At 41.1% G+C, this 14577-nt stretch overlaps 1 protein-coding gene and 1 long non-coding RNA gene across 4 annotated transcripts in view; one reads left to right on the plus strand and one right to left on the minus strand.

Moving 5' to 3' along the window:
* LOC109138013 (uncharacterized) lies at positions 1-6830 on the minus strand. 2 transcript variants are annotated; one of them, XR_003462387.1, is made up of 3 exons: positions 6715-6830; positions 5484-5694; positions 1-294 (listed from the first exon to the last, which is right to left on the minus strand). It is a non-coding gene; the product is annotated as an uncharacterized LOC109138013 (long non-coding RNA). The 2 variants fall into 2 exon arrangements; XR_002041810.2 differs by lacking the exon at positions 1-294 and adding an exon at positions 4649-5330 and having other exon boundaries at positions 5458-5694.
* LOC104930359 (gephyrin) overlaps positions 6715-14577 on the plus strand; it is a 25025-nt gene continuing 17162 nt past the window's right edge. For both annotated transcript variants that reach the window (XM_010745130.3, XM_010745131.3), the window contains exons 1-6: positions 6715-7002; positions 10770-10848; positions 10947-11004; positions 11513-11605; positions 12051-12145; positions 12297-12363. In XM_010745130.3, the coding sequence (XP_010743432.2) occupies positions 6774-7002; positions 10770-10848; positions 10947-11004; positions 11513-11605; positions 12051-12145; positions 12297-12363 (621 nt within the window). In that variant the 5' untranslated portion in view covers positions 6715-6773. The remainder of the gene's footprint in view (positions 7003-10769; positions 10849-10946; positions 11005-11512; positions 11606-12050; positions 12146-12296; positions 12364-14577) is intronic.

A 14577-nucleotide genomic window follows, 5' to 3' on the forward strand; every position in this document is an offset into this window, starting at 1 on the left:
TTCAACATTTTATTGGCCAAACAGGGTCGCAAAAATCCACAGCAGGTACTCAGGAAATAGTCTCCAACGAAGCCAGCCAACATAGTCCAACTCTCGAGCAGAAACCTCCGGGGAGGGAATCCAAAGTAAACAGGAGACAGACAAGGGGCGAGCAGGCAGAGGAGTCAGGGACGGAAGGCTGGTCAAGTTACCTGGGCAGGGACGATGAGGACTGGTCAGGGACAGGCAGGGTCAAAACCTGGGACGCAATCCAAAGATAAACGTGCGAGAGCTTAGCATGCTGCTGAAGACAATCTGGCAGAGACAGAACAGAAGGAGTAAGTTTAAATCAGGTGAGGGAACACAGGTGAAGGTGGTTGCACTGATCAGGTGGGAGTGGCCGGCAGGTGAGTGGAAAAGTACTGGCAGGAGGAATGAAAAAAACAGGACCGCAGCATGACAAATTCCTTTCTTTAGTCAAGTAAAAGTGACATTTCCACTGGCTCTGCACTGCTTCTATCATCTCCCACTGACAAAACACTCTAGCAGAGGGACTCAGGCTTCTGTTTTTCTCATGTGAAGCAATCCAACAACCTAAACTATCCTGTCATTTAATGACCTTACTTCAGCATCTGCCTGACTGTCAATGAGGTGTTGACTTATTGTCCTTAAAATGTTACAAATTGCATATTTTAGACCAGTGTTTCTCAATCTGTCATCAAGCTCTGCAGTGGCCTGATAATGAGCCACTCATTTGAATCAGGTGTGTTAGAGTAGGAAACATCTAAAACATGCAGGGCAGTGGTCCCCGAGGACCAGGACTGAGAAACACTGTTTTAGACAGATCAAAGACTTAAGTCTGTTAATATTTTGGACCTACAGGCCCAGTAGAAGACTGTAGGTAGTGCTCTTGAGTCTGCTGCCCTGCGTAACTACACTATTTAGGGCCCAGTGGAGGTGACAGTTCAACCAAAATGTTGTAAATGTTCCTCTTCCCCATTGACAGCCATCTCACTTATGACACTGAGCTCTGCTAAAAACTGCAGTTCCTCAAACGTCCACTTGAGGCTGGCTCCAGAACTGAGTTAATCTCCATAAGTCCCCATGTTCAAATGTCCAACTTCACAGCAGAAATAAACATGTTTACAGCCTGGTACAAAAAACTGTTTTGGTCTCTATAGCTAATTTCCCCATTCATGACAACTGTACTGAGGGTGAATTTATATACAACTCACCTGTTCACATTATATTAAGACTTAAAGTTATGCAGAATTAACAGTGTGGTTACTTTGATTGACAGGTGTCCTTCAGCACGTTACTGAACCCCAAATTGCTCCCAAAGGCAGTGTATGTTACGGGAATTTTAAAGAAAAACCCTTAAATAAGGAGGATCAGATTCAAAACATCAAATGTTAAGTTGAATTTATTGTTCTTGTACAAGAGGAGCATTTCACAGTGCAACACACTAAAGGGGTTACAGAGAAAAAGGCCCTCTGAGGAGTGCTGACAGTTGGTTCTTTTTCTTATACATTTTCCTAAAGATGGGCTGTCTCAACCCCTGCAAATTGTTAACAGACAATTTGCATATAAAACATCTAAACAGTTTTCTTCAACATATCCCCTAATGAGTAGCCAGTATGCCCCCAATCTAGATGTCACCCCTCTGGCCTGTCCCTGGCCCTTCTGTTCTGAAATCCCTCTATTTATACATTAACCTGAACTTTACCCTGCCAGTCTTAGTAAAACAGCAATAAAGGGAAGTGCCCTCAAAACATGTGATAAAATAGGAACAAACATCGTATAAGTTAAAACATCTAAATAGCTGTGTAACCCTGATTTTTATGACAGTGTAAACAGTGTGTGAGCGGTTAGCTCCCAAAAACTGATAACCAGCCTGCATGGCAGCCAATGCCATCATGTATGAATGTGTGAATGAGATAAGTATGTATTCACATTTACTGTTGCATTCTCAGATATGTAGCCATTCATTTGCTGAAATTTTTATAACCAGTTCACGTTCCCATCTCTGCTTTACGTATATCGTGTTTCCCTTTCTCTCCATTAAATATTGATATAAACTTGATATCAGTCTATAATTTTCTTGTAAAAACCTCCAACTTTATTTTAAGAACACAGAACTTATTAGACCTCCACTCAGGTGGAAGTTGGATGAAGCCGTGCTGTGAATTGATGACCCTTTGAAAATGTAAGGCTATCTGATATCAAGCTAATTTAAGAGACAGGGTGAGATTTGTTCAAAATCAAAAGCACCTGTGTGTGTGTGTGTGTGTGTGTGTGTGTGTGTGTGTGTGTGGACCATGGCTGTGTAAGGTAACGTTAGCATCAGTTTTTATTGCCCCTCCATGCAGAAGTACAGTAGTTTAATAAAGAGAACAGTAAGGTAATGAAGGGGTATTTATTGCACTGTTTTGTATATTTGAGTTCTCACGAAGATGAATGAACAGCTCAGCTCTTTTTATGAGCATTTAAAATGATTTATTAGTGACTGAAATTTGTTTTTTTAACATTACATTTTAAAATAGAATGAAACCAAAGGCACCATAAACACACACATACTCACAGAAAATTTACAGTGGAACATTTAAGATTCCAGTTCAATAGGCTAGTACACCCTGCAGCCCTGAGGATAAGGATAATAGTACATAAAATGTATGAAAGGATGCTAGTACACATTTCATTTGTTTCAGTAGTCCACATAAATTCTAATAATCAGTGACCCTGATATTCACTACCATCTGCCTGTTATATCCCAAATCTATCCATCCATTCATTATCTGTAATCGCTTATCCTCATCAGGGTCACGGTGGGGCTGGAGCCTATCCCTGCTGACATTGGGTGAGGGGCATGGTACACCATGGACAAGTCACCAACTCATCACATGGACATATGGAGACAAACAACCATTCACACTCACATTCACACCTACGGGCAATTTACTGTAGATTCACCAATAAGCATGTTTCTGGACTGTGCGGCTCTACTTTGTACCTCGGTTTGAACCAGGAACCCTCTTGCTGCGTGGTGATAATACTAACTGCTGCTCCATTGTGCCATCCTTCATCCAAACATACATAAAAAATAAAATTAAACTTGAAAATGAAAATAACCAGACAGTATATCCAACATATAACACAGCAATTTACAGCCACAATTCCAATGAAGCTGGGACGTTGTGTAAAATGTAAATAAAAACAGAATGCAATGATTTGCAAATCTCACAAACCCACATTTTATTCCCAATAGAACATAAACAACATATCATGTGTTGAAACTAAATCATTTTATCATTTTATGGAAAATATTAGCTCATTTTGAAATTGATGGCAGCAACACATCTCAAAAAAGTTGGGACAGAGCGATGTTCACCATTTGGTAGCATCCATTCTTCTTTTAACAACTGTCTGTACATGTCTGCGAAGTGAGAAGATCACTTGCTGGAGTTTTGGGAGAAGAATGTTGTCTCTTTCTTGTCTAATGCAGGATTCTAACTGCTCAACAGTCCTGGGCCTTCGTTGCTGGATCTTTTGTTTTATAATACACCAAATGTTTTCTACTGGTGGAAGGTCTCGACTGCAGGCAGGCCAGTTCAGCACCCATACTCTTCTCCTGCAAAGCTATGATGTTGTGAAGAATGCAGTATGTGGTTTAGCATTGTTTTGCTGAAAGATACATCGTCTAGATGCGAGCATATGTTGCTCTAAAACCTCTATGTACTTTTCAGCATTGAGCACCTTTCCAGATGTGTAAGCTGCTGATGACATAGGCACTAACAACCCAATACCATCAGAGATGAAGAGTTTTGAACTGTCCGCTGATAACAATGGATGGTCCTTCTCCTCTTTAGTCCGCAGGACACAGAAGGATAAAAATTTTTGATTGATTTGACCTAAGAACGGTTTTCCATTTTTCCTCAGACCATTTTAAATGAGCTTTGGCCCAGAGAAGATGGCGGCATTTCTGGATCATGTTTACATATGACTTCTTCTTTGCATGGTGCAGCTTTAACTTGCATTTGTGGATTGCATGGCAAACTGTGTTTATAGACAGTGATTTCTGGAAGTGTTCCCGAGCCTGTGCAGTGATTTCCAGTTGAGAATCTTGCCTGTTTTTAATCCAGTGCTGTCTGAGGGCCCGAAGATCATGAGCATCCAGTTTTGCCCTTTGACCTTGTCCTTTGCACGCAGAGACTCCTCCTGATTCTCTGAATGTTTGACGATATTTTACACTGTGGATGGTGGGATCTTCAAAGTCTTTGCAATTTTACATTGAAGAACATTTTTCTGAAATTGTTACACCATTTTGAGACATAGTTTGTCGCAGATTGATGAACCTCTGCCCATTATTACATCTGAGAAGCTCTGCCTCTCTGAAATGCTTCTATTATACCCAGTCATGTTACTGACCTGTTGCCAGTTAACCTAATCTGCCAAATGCTCCTCCAGTTGTTTTTGATTTGTACCGTATACTTTTCCAGCCTTTGGTTGCCCCTGTCCCAACTTTTTTGAGATGAATTTTAAAATGAGCTAATATTTTTCATAAAATGGTAAAACATGTGATATGTTGTTTATGATCTATTGGGAATAAAATATGAGTTTGCAATGATTTGCAAATCATTGTATTCTGTTTTCATTTACGTTTTACACAATGTCCCAACTTCACTTGAATTGGGGTTGTATAATAAGTCGTTCACTTCATGTACTATGAAGATATGTTGGCCTTTTAAAAAACTCCCTTCACTCACTACCTCAGCACTCATTTTCTTCAGTGGTGACAACAAGTGTATGCTGTGTTCCGATTTTACAGTCAGTCACCATGTTCTGTCACACATCCATCACATGTCACATGCTGTAGACACCCCCCCAAAGGCATGTGACAGTACACTCCAACAAACCGCTGTTTGCCCTGCAGGTTTTTGGATGGCAGATAGAAATAGTTCAGCTGTTTTTACATTTAGTATTTCCTACATCCCCATCACCTTCATTACATGTGTACTGTATGTTAGGACTGGTCAACAAGCTAGGGGAGCCCAGGGCCCAAAGGAGCTGTGGGTTGCTGTACTGACAGCCAATTTCTCCCACTGCATTGTTTGTACGTTAGTGTGTGACATTTATTGAAGAAGATATTTAGTGATTATAAGCGGTTATAGACCAACGAATTAAGAAGTATTAATGTTAAGATAAACCAAAATGCAAGGATCAGTCTCAGACCAATGATAGGTTAACAGTTTATCTGAAAACAGAGGTGAAATGTGCTGAGGCAGGTGGAGATTGAGGTCAGAGGGAATCCAAGGGCTGGTGCAGGTAGTGAAGTCAGGCATATGAGAGGGAAACTGGAGACCAAGCCAACAGAGAGAGACAAACAAGACAGACAGATACATGAAAAAAAGGGAAAACGCCTGGAAGTAAAAGGCTCATTATAACAGTTAAAACTAGATTTTGGCACAAGACAGGACGAACCGGCTAATAACCGACAGGTCACGAACCAGGTCATGGATGGTTCAGCACCATCATTCCAGCTCTGCTACTGGACAAGTTCTCACGGCTGAGAGTCCTGTCTGCCAGGAAGCAGCACACGAAGGAGGGGAAACATGACTCTGACTCTTGGACCATCAGCACCGGATCTCCTCCATGATTGTGTCCAATCTCCTTTGCTCTCCTCCCTGGACACTGACAGCTGCTCAGTCCATCAAGCTCCTGAAATCCACAGACAACTTGAAAAAACAAAAAAACAATCTTACTCTGAATTATCAGTTTTTATATATCTTAAATAGAGTACTATCTCTTAACCATATAGTGCACTCATATCTTATTCATACAGTGACTTGTACATACTGACACAACCTTATTACATATATAAAGTGTATAGTACACTTATACATGCTTTAGACAGTTTTTTTTCTTATTCTATTTTGTTATATTTTAAATATCACTGTCACTGTCATCTTCTTTTACGTCTAGACCTGTTACTACAACTAGTGTTCTTAATGCCTTTTCTCGTCCGACACATTTCATTGTACCGTTGACCCTGTGTTAACCTACATATGACAGATAAACGTGAAACTTTTATCTGTCACCAGATACCACAACCACCACTCACTGGACTCATGTCCGATGGCAGGTCATTTTCAGGACCTTGAGGCGTCCAAGACAGATTACAGCTGCCGCCTCTGAGCTGCAGTCCATCTGGACCAAAACCTCACGCTGCCAGAAGAGAGGTTTTATAACCCTCGTCAAACATGGCCCAGGGCGCCCTCTGACACAGACTTTTACCCCTCATCCTTCCAGACCCTACATGTGACATTAATGTAAGCAAACCACTTGGATCTCTACGTTTTGATTAATATCTTAAACTTTCTGCATACTGTGACCTTTGCACATTAACTGGTGAAACCTGTACAGCTATTTTCATTTGGACAGCACATTGTCAAAATGCTTATATCTCTGCTAATACTTGTTATTACCTTCATTCTCCAAACCACCAAGACAACTTCCATGTATGTCAAACCCAACTTGGCAATCAGCCTGTTTCTGATTCAGATTCTGAATGTGACTGTGGTTTCATTATATAACAAACGCCCCTTTAAAGATTAGAAAGGAAATATCTTCTCTACAACTATACCACTAATCCACTGTCTAAAAGCTGAGTGGAGCTGGTGCAAAATGGAGCACTGACCAGATACCTTTGGCCAACATTTCACACATAGGTCACCTAACTCATATTTGGGGCTGTTGCTCTTTTCATCTGTTGGTGTGTTTGCCTCAAATCTTCACTCATGAGTTGGAGGACGTTTACACCAAAGGACACGCGCGCTCACACACACACAGAGCCGTCCTCCAGAGGTGCAGGAGGTGCAGCAGCAGCAGCAGCAGCAGCAGCCCGCACACCAACACACTGTTTCTATGTATGTGCCGGCACAGTGCAGACAGAGGTTGTAAACATGGCGGCGGACGGGATGGTGCTCACCAACCACGACCATCAGACCCGAGTGGGGATCCTCACGGGTAAGGAGCAGCGTTTGATAAAATGCGAGAAACGCTCCTCGTGAGTGCACCTGTGTGGCGTTTTGCCGTCGGTCGCTCGTGAACGTCGGTGTCACGATACGAGCTGTCTTCCGAGGCTAGCTGTCGTTAGCACGCTAAGCTAAGCTAACCGGTCCCGTTGACTGTCATTGCTCTCACGTTAGCCTCGCCTGCCGCCTGACAGGTCGGGCAGATGTGGCGCTGCTTTGACACGACGCTACCTGTGCTTGTGCGTGGACAGTTTATAACGTTATGTGTGTTTACGTGTGACAAACGGCGGTCGTGTTATGTATTGTTGTAGATAAGCTTTACACGACAGTTGCAACGAGATATTTTAATCAGCGTCAAGGCAGACAGCAGGACAGAGAGCGCCCGGCGGAGACTTTCAAAATTAAAGGGTCGTCGCTTTGCGCGCATACCGCTGCTATCAAAATTGGTGCTTTTATTTTGAAAGCACAAGCAGGACTCTTCCGTTCCCGCCGTGCTGTGTGCTGCCGCCTTCCCGCGCAGGATGGTTTTATTTTGTAGCGTTACCGAGCCTACATCAGCTGCATTATTCATGTCCCTTTGCAGATCCGCTGGCCTCTACACAGGAGGCTTTCCATTACCATTTCTTTCATGCTTGTTTTGACAGCCATTTTAATTTTTTTTTTGGAGGGGGGTGGGCTCAGCGCCCGTGTTTCTGTTCAACACAAAATCACACATTTATTCATATTAAATCGTGCCATTTGGTAGCTGTTAAAACGGCGTCAAAGCGACGTGAAATCTGTGCTGCAGGTTTGTTTTAGGGAGCTTCTCCTAATTAGCCCAGCTGATGTTAGCCTGGTGAGTCGTGCACAAGAGGACTGGGACCAGTGTACAGTCGTGTGTGACAGCCACCAGTCACTAGTAGCACCGCTGCCTCTTCGCCAAGGCGAGGGGAGACGTGAGGATCATGCTAAAGAGGCTGCGAGCCAGCAGCTGGCTGACAAGTCTGTCGTGGCTCTGATGAGCTAGGCGGCTAACAGCAGCTAACCCCTGCTGTCCGTCCAGCTGACAGCCACAAGCTCCTGTCACATGTGGAGACACGTTCAGGACCCATTCATGTGCTGTGTGTGCTGGGGGGACATTTTACCTGAAGAGTTAGGTCAAGTATAAATATAGAGGTTAACATTTGATTTAAGGCATGCTGAAGGTTAAAGGTGTTGAAATAATATGAATTATATTAGTTCTACTTGTTATAGTCTAGGCAAGTCTACGGCTGATATGTGAGACATGATGTTTGGTCAAATAAATAAATAAGTCTTGACTCGCTCACTAAATGTATAGCAATGCTCAGACTGTTTCCACCCAAGTGAGCTTCTGAGTTGTCAGTGGATTTTCTGAAAAATAAATAATCAACAATCTTTGAAAAAATATGTAATGTACTGTATTTTAAAACAAAAATATCCTGTTTCCTAAGGTGCAACTCTTTTTTTTCTATCCTCACATGTCCTTCTTCATTTTGTACAACAAAAGACATCATTTCACTGTTGTTTGAAAATATAATATCACATCAATATAGACAAATGGATACATTTTTTCATTGGTTCATGTTGTACTTTGAGCAAGGACATTTGCCGCTTGCGTCTTACATCTGTGTTTGTTTTAGGAAATACGTTGGTTAATGGGTTACTAAACATTTTTTAGGGTTGCAGTAAGGGTACAGTCAGACAGGATCTGGTGCTGTGGTGAAAATGGTTTTTCCATTCACTTGAGTGGGAGTAGAGCTTTTGAGCTGCTGCAAAAAAAATGCAGGGGCCTGCAGCGAAGAAGTTGAGCCTGATACAGCTTTTGGAAAAAAACACATCCAAACGACTGGTCAAACCTTCACACTCAGACTGAAATGCCTCAGAAACTGAGACTATCCAGGTGGATTCATGGACTAAACTCTGATACTCTACCTGTTGTGTTCTGACTTTGTTTATTTCACGTACGAGCTTCTAAATCTGAGCCTGACTCGCTATTTATGGTGCAAAATAGTGACAGGAAGAACTTTTAATTTGATTTGTGTGCGATGGTTTGAGAGAGAGAGAGCGCAGTGTTTTAGAGACATAGACAGTGAATAAAAGTGAGTGAGCACTGGTAAACAATCAGTCACGGCAGTAGACTCCTATGTGTACTGGAACCCAGTTTACTAATCCATCAAATAGTCCAAGCCTTAGTAACGACAGACGTTCATGGAGTTTCCCAAACTGAATAAATACCGCATATATAAACATTAAACTGCTTTGCAAGTTCAGTCTCATATTGTCTGAAAAACATATTTTTCCAAGCAAGTGTTAAGCTAATAGTGCTTTATTTGCAGCTTGTGGAAGATGTGATCCATACATTGCCCAATTTCAAAAGTCAAAATGTATTGAAAAAAGATCGATATGATCATTTACAAACATATTTTTATCTTATGAAATATTCCTCTTCAGTCCATATTAGTCGACCTTTAGTCTTTAACTAACTAAACTGATTGATCTCCAACGTGCTGCACAAAAACAAGGTACACGCCTGTACTGTACTGTTGGCCAGTACGTCAAAAGAAATAGCTGTATAGAAATATTCTGTACAGTATAGATATTTTTATCATATTCCCGAAAAACAAAATGTGTGTTTATGTTAGATGCCTCAAAAATCCAGTTTTGGTATAAAAATTTAAGGGCGTAATGTTAGATACATATACAGTATGGGATTTTTAGACCAATGGTAATTTAACGCAAAAATGTTGATACAGTTTGTAGACTATTTAAGGAATGAATATAGACCTTTTCTGTGTGGATTGTGCAGCTATATTGCTGCTTCTTTAAAATATTTAATACACTTTATTGGAGAATAATTGAGTTAAATATTCTTTAATATGTTAAATCATTTTACATATGCATTATAGACCAATTCTAGTCCTGAGAGCTGCTCCTTCTCTATTACTCCATGCTGCTTGCCACAGTATAATCAATCACAGCTCACTTTGCAGTGACATCAATATATTACCACAAGCATTTTTTTCTGCATTATATACCATATATACCATTGTATAAGACAGGCTCGGGCACAGGTGCAGAGTGTGAGAGAAACTGTCAGGGTTTGATTGAGGTGGACTCTTCACAGTCAGTAATCAACTGGCCTATATTCCTAATTTGTCAATACAGAAATGTGTCTGTCTGTGTCCTTGTGAGTGTTCAGCCTGGGTCAGTCTCGCTGAAAATAAACTCCCTGACCTTCTTTGAGAGTTTTGAGTTTATAGGATTTAAGCTGTGCTACTATTGTGCAATTGTTTATAAATGAGACAACTGCAAAACAGTACAGACAATAAAAAATGCATTTCTATCTGAAAATGTATATGTTAAGACAATTAAATAAAACAGTAGAGACTGAAGTGTCTGTTGCTCTTGAGAACAGACTTCCTTTAACTTGACAGCCTGGATGATCTCGTTTCCAGATGAGCTGTTTTATATTCAAACATTTGGAGCTGACCTAACTCATCCACAGCCTGGCTAGCTGTTCTCCAGCTAACTGGCTCATAGCTTCATATTGACTGTACAGACATGAAAGTGTTATTTTTCCCCCACATCACTCTCTTTTTCAAAACGTAAAGGCATTGAAACGCTCAAACAAAGTCTGAAGTTTGACTGATGAAAGTTTAAGACTGGGCACTGTGTAGGTTTTCACTATTTTGTAGACAGTCAGTGTGTCAGTGGTCAGTTTGTGGTCTGGTCTATAACCTGAACTTCTCTCCTCTTCAGTCAGTGACAGCTGTTTCAGGAACTTGGCTGAGGACAGGAGTGGAGTCAATCTGAAGGACCTGGTCCATGATCCTTCACTGTGAGTCTACACACAGTCCGCACACACACACACACACACTGACATACATGCACTTACACCGACATTACAACTGACTGTATCTTTGTCACCGCCTGCAGGCTAGGAGGAGTCATTGCAGCCTACAAGATTGTTCCAGATGAGATTGATGAAATCAAGGTATGCAGCGCTTGAGACACATAACAAGATACTGTGAAGACAGTCTAGACTGTACACACTTTCTCACTGGCATGCATCAATGCTTTAATCTGTCATAGATAAAGACACACTGGGTAACTGAGATACAAACTCTGATGCCACAACACTGAATAAAGACAAAACCTGTATATGTATGTCCTGAATCTTTGCTTGTTTGGCTCACAAGTGGGCATCTGTCACTTAGCAAGTCATGATTCCTCCCTTCAGTGCTTTTCTAGCCACTGGATGCAGTGATCCTGTGGGCAAATTCTCTCTTGAGGTACTGAGCAGCACCTTAAAGCTGATAGGAATTGTCTCACTTACTTGCACACCTGTACAGAGTTTAAATCGAGGTGTTTCTCTCCACAGCAGCCGATATTCCAGATAAAGAGGGTGCATGCAGTTGTTAACTTTATGTGTGTGTGTGTGTGTGTGTGTGTGTGTGTGTGTGTGTGTGTGTGTGTGTGTGTGTGTGTATATGTGTTTACAGGACACTCTTTTGGAGTGGTGTGATGAACTAGAACTGAATCTCATCCTTACTACTGGAGGAACTGGCTTTGCACCACGAGATGTTACACCCGAGGTACAAGCACATAGGGCTACTGACAGCAACACAGAGAACAAATGAATAAATAACTTGTGTAAAGGCAATTTTGAAATTTCTTTCAAAATACAATAAATATGTTGGAAAATAGCTGCTGAAAATGTGAAAAGACTTTTCTAAAATGTGGAGTTAGGGGTTAAAACAGGTTTTCACCAGTTTTCAGTTCAGGATTTTGTGGGCGGTCCTTAAGGGTTACTCAATGACACGCTGAGGCCAACCTGAGCATAGCCCTGCTCCCCTAGCAGAGAGATAGAGATTAATTCACGTCACTCAGACATTAATTATATAAAACAAGACATTTTGAGATTAAACTACCCCTGTATGAAAATGAAGAGAAAATGCTTTGAAAACCTAAAAAAAACCCCAAAAAACAAGTGCATTTACTTTAATTTAATGTAACTGAGTCCTGCTGTTTGTGTTGTAGGCCACCAGAGAGGTGATAGAGCGAGAGGCTCCGGGCATGGCTCTGGCCATGCTGATGGGATCACTGAACGTTACACCTCTTGGCATGCTATCCAGGTGAAGACTTGATATTTCACTCTGTTCTCTGTCAGTCAGTTAGACATACTGTCAGCACTAATCTGGTAATCTGTCTAATTGTAACCGTGTGTGTGTGTGTGTGTGTGTGTGTGTCCTGCTTTAAATCTCCTTTCTAATGCTTCATCTCCAGGCCAGTGTGCGGCATTCGTGGTAAAACTCTGATCATTAACCTGCCAGGAAGCAAGAAGGGCTCTCAGGTATGATCCTTTGAGTTAATTTAACTGTGCTCTAATACCTCTTGACTAGACTGAAAAAAAAGTTTACTGATCTATTTTTTATTAAAATTACATTAACTATAAAATGTGGTAGTTTTTGAAAAAACAATTTAATTTAGTTAAAAAACCATTTAGGACTTGGGCTTGAAACCTATAGGGGACTTGGAAAACTATTGCTTTCTCCAACCCATTAAATTTATTTGGTGTGTAACTTTACAGACGCCTTTCCTGATAAATAAATATTAATATTCAAACAAAGTTATTATTTATGCCACCTAAGGGCTGATAAGTTATTTCATCTATTGGTGAAATTACGCCTGGGTACTTCAGCAAGCCATCTGTAACAGCACTCACCTGTCAATCAAAGTGGCCACGCTATTAATTCTGCATAACTTTAAGCCTTAAAGGTACAATATGTAAGATATTTACTGTATTAAATCATAAAATGAATATGCTATATCAAATCTGTGGCAAACACAGTGCACTACAACGATGGAAGCAAGCGAGCGCAGCAGTATGACAGAGTTGGACTCCAAGACCAGACCTGAGACAGAAACAGGCGTAAAAGTTAGGTACACAAAAACAACAACAACAACAAAAAAACAAGCAAAGTTACAGCAACTGGGAGAGTTTTGTAGTTTATAGTGCACAAACTCTGTCTTGATAGAGCTCGGTTTGAGTGGTATTTGATGGCTGTCAGTCACTGGAGGAGACGGGGGTTTGGGTGAGCAGCGGTTTGTGGAAGGTGCTGACGGTGTGTTTAGTTCAGCTGCCCCACACAGCGGCAGCAGTTGAGAGATTCATTAAGAAAACCTAAAACCAAATTAATGCAGAAATCACGTAATGGAAATGCTACTGCCAGCAAGTCTAATGCAACACTGACGACTGTTTTATAAAATAAAAACTAATGCTGCAGCAGACCTGAAACCTGAAAATAATACAGTAATTACAGTAATGTTAGGTGACTTTACATCGTGTACTTACATAATCACTTTTTTCATTCCACTTTTTTTTTTCATCATTTTCACGTGTGTTATTTAATGTCAGTGCGTGTAACGTTAGACTGCTCTCGTTTCGTGAGCGAAATCCAGGAAAATACACTGGTAACAGGATACGGGAGGTCTCTTATATGCAACAGCAGCTTGTCATTATGACAGGGAATATATGTAGTCAGATCTGAGTTTACGTGTGTCGGTAACGGCGCGCGTATGAGAGACACCTGCCTGGCTGCCGTCGCAGAATTGAGCCAGCCGTTTCTCTGTGTTTATGTATGCTGGACGTAACTGCTATGAAACAATCTCCCTCACTCTGATTTAATGTATCTCGAGCAGTGCTCTCTCTCTCTCATTACAAACCAAACTAAACTTCTTCTTGTCACTATTTTACAGTGTAAATTGTGAGTCAGACTGATTTATTCATGAAATAAACAAAGCCAGAACACAGCAGGTAGAGTATCAGAGTTTAGTTAGTTACATTTACGTTACGTTTTGTGCTAGTGAAGGTTCAGCGGCGTCAACCTGGCACCCTGCGTGAGCGTCGTTAGGGGAAAGGGGGCGACTCACTCCACTGTTTGGAATTCAATCTTACATATTGTACCTTTTTAATATATTTTGAACAGGTGAGTTGTATATACATTCACCCTCAGTACAGTTGTCATGAACGGGGAAATTAGCTATAGAGACCAAAACAGTTTTTTGTACCAGGCTGTAAACATGTTTATTTCTGCTGTGAAGTTGGACATTTGAACATGGGGACTTATGGAGACTGACTCCCTTCTGGAGCCAGCCTCAAGAGGACGTTTGAGGGACTGCAGTTTTTGATACTTCCTGTGTTGGCTTCACTTCACAGCCACAGAGATTACTGCTTGGTAGTGACCTAGAAAGTTACATAAAGCTGAGCTAAAAACCCTTCACATCTTCATTTGATCCATTGTCATTATAAAAATAATATTTAGCGCAGCTTACTGCACCAGAATTATTATTAGCACAAAGACGATCACCCATCTGTACAGTGCTCATTATTTTAGTTTTGAATGTTTTGTGATTACTCAAACAGCTCTAATCTTCATTTTCAGCAGAAGGCAGGCTCAAAGGTTAAAACAGCTAAAATATTGATCAGATTTGTCTGCAATGAATGCTAGGGAAATGATCACATGTTACAAAAGACCCAGCTCTTCAGAGAGTACCTTCTCTCCTA

The sequence above is a fragment of the Larimichthys crocea genome, chromosome V, assembly GCF_000972845.2.
Source record: "Larimichthys crocea isolate SSNF chromosome V, L_crocea_2.0, whole genome shotgun sequence".
Taxonomy (NCBI): Eukaryota; Metazoa; Chordata; class Actinopteri; family Sciaenidae; genus Larimichthys; species Larimichthys crocea.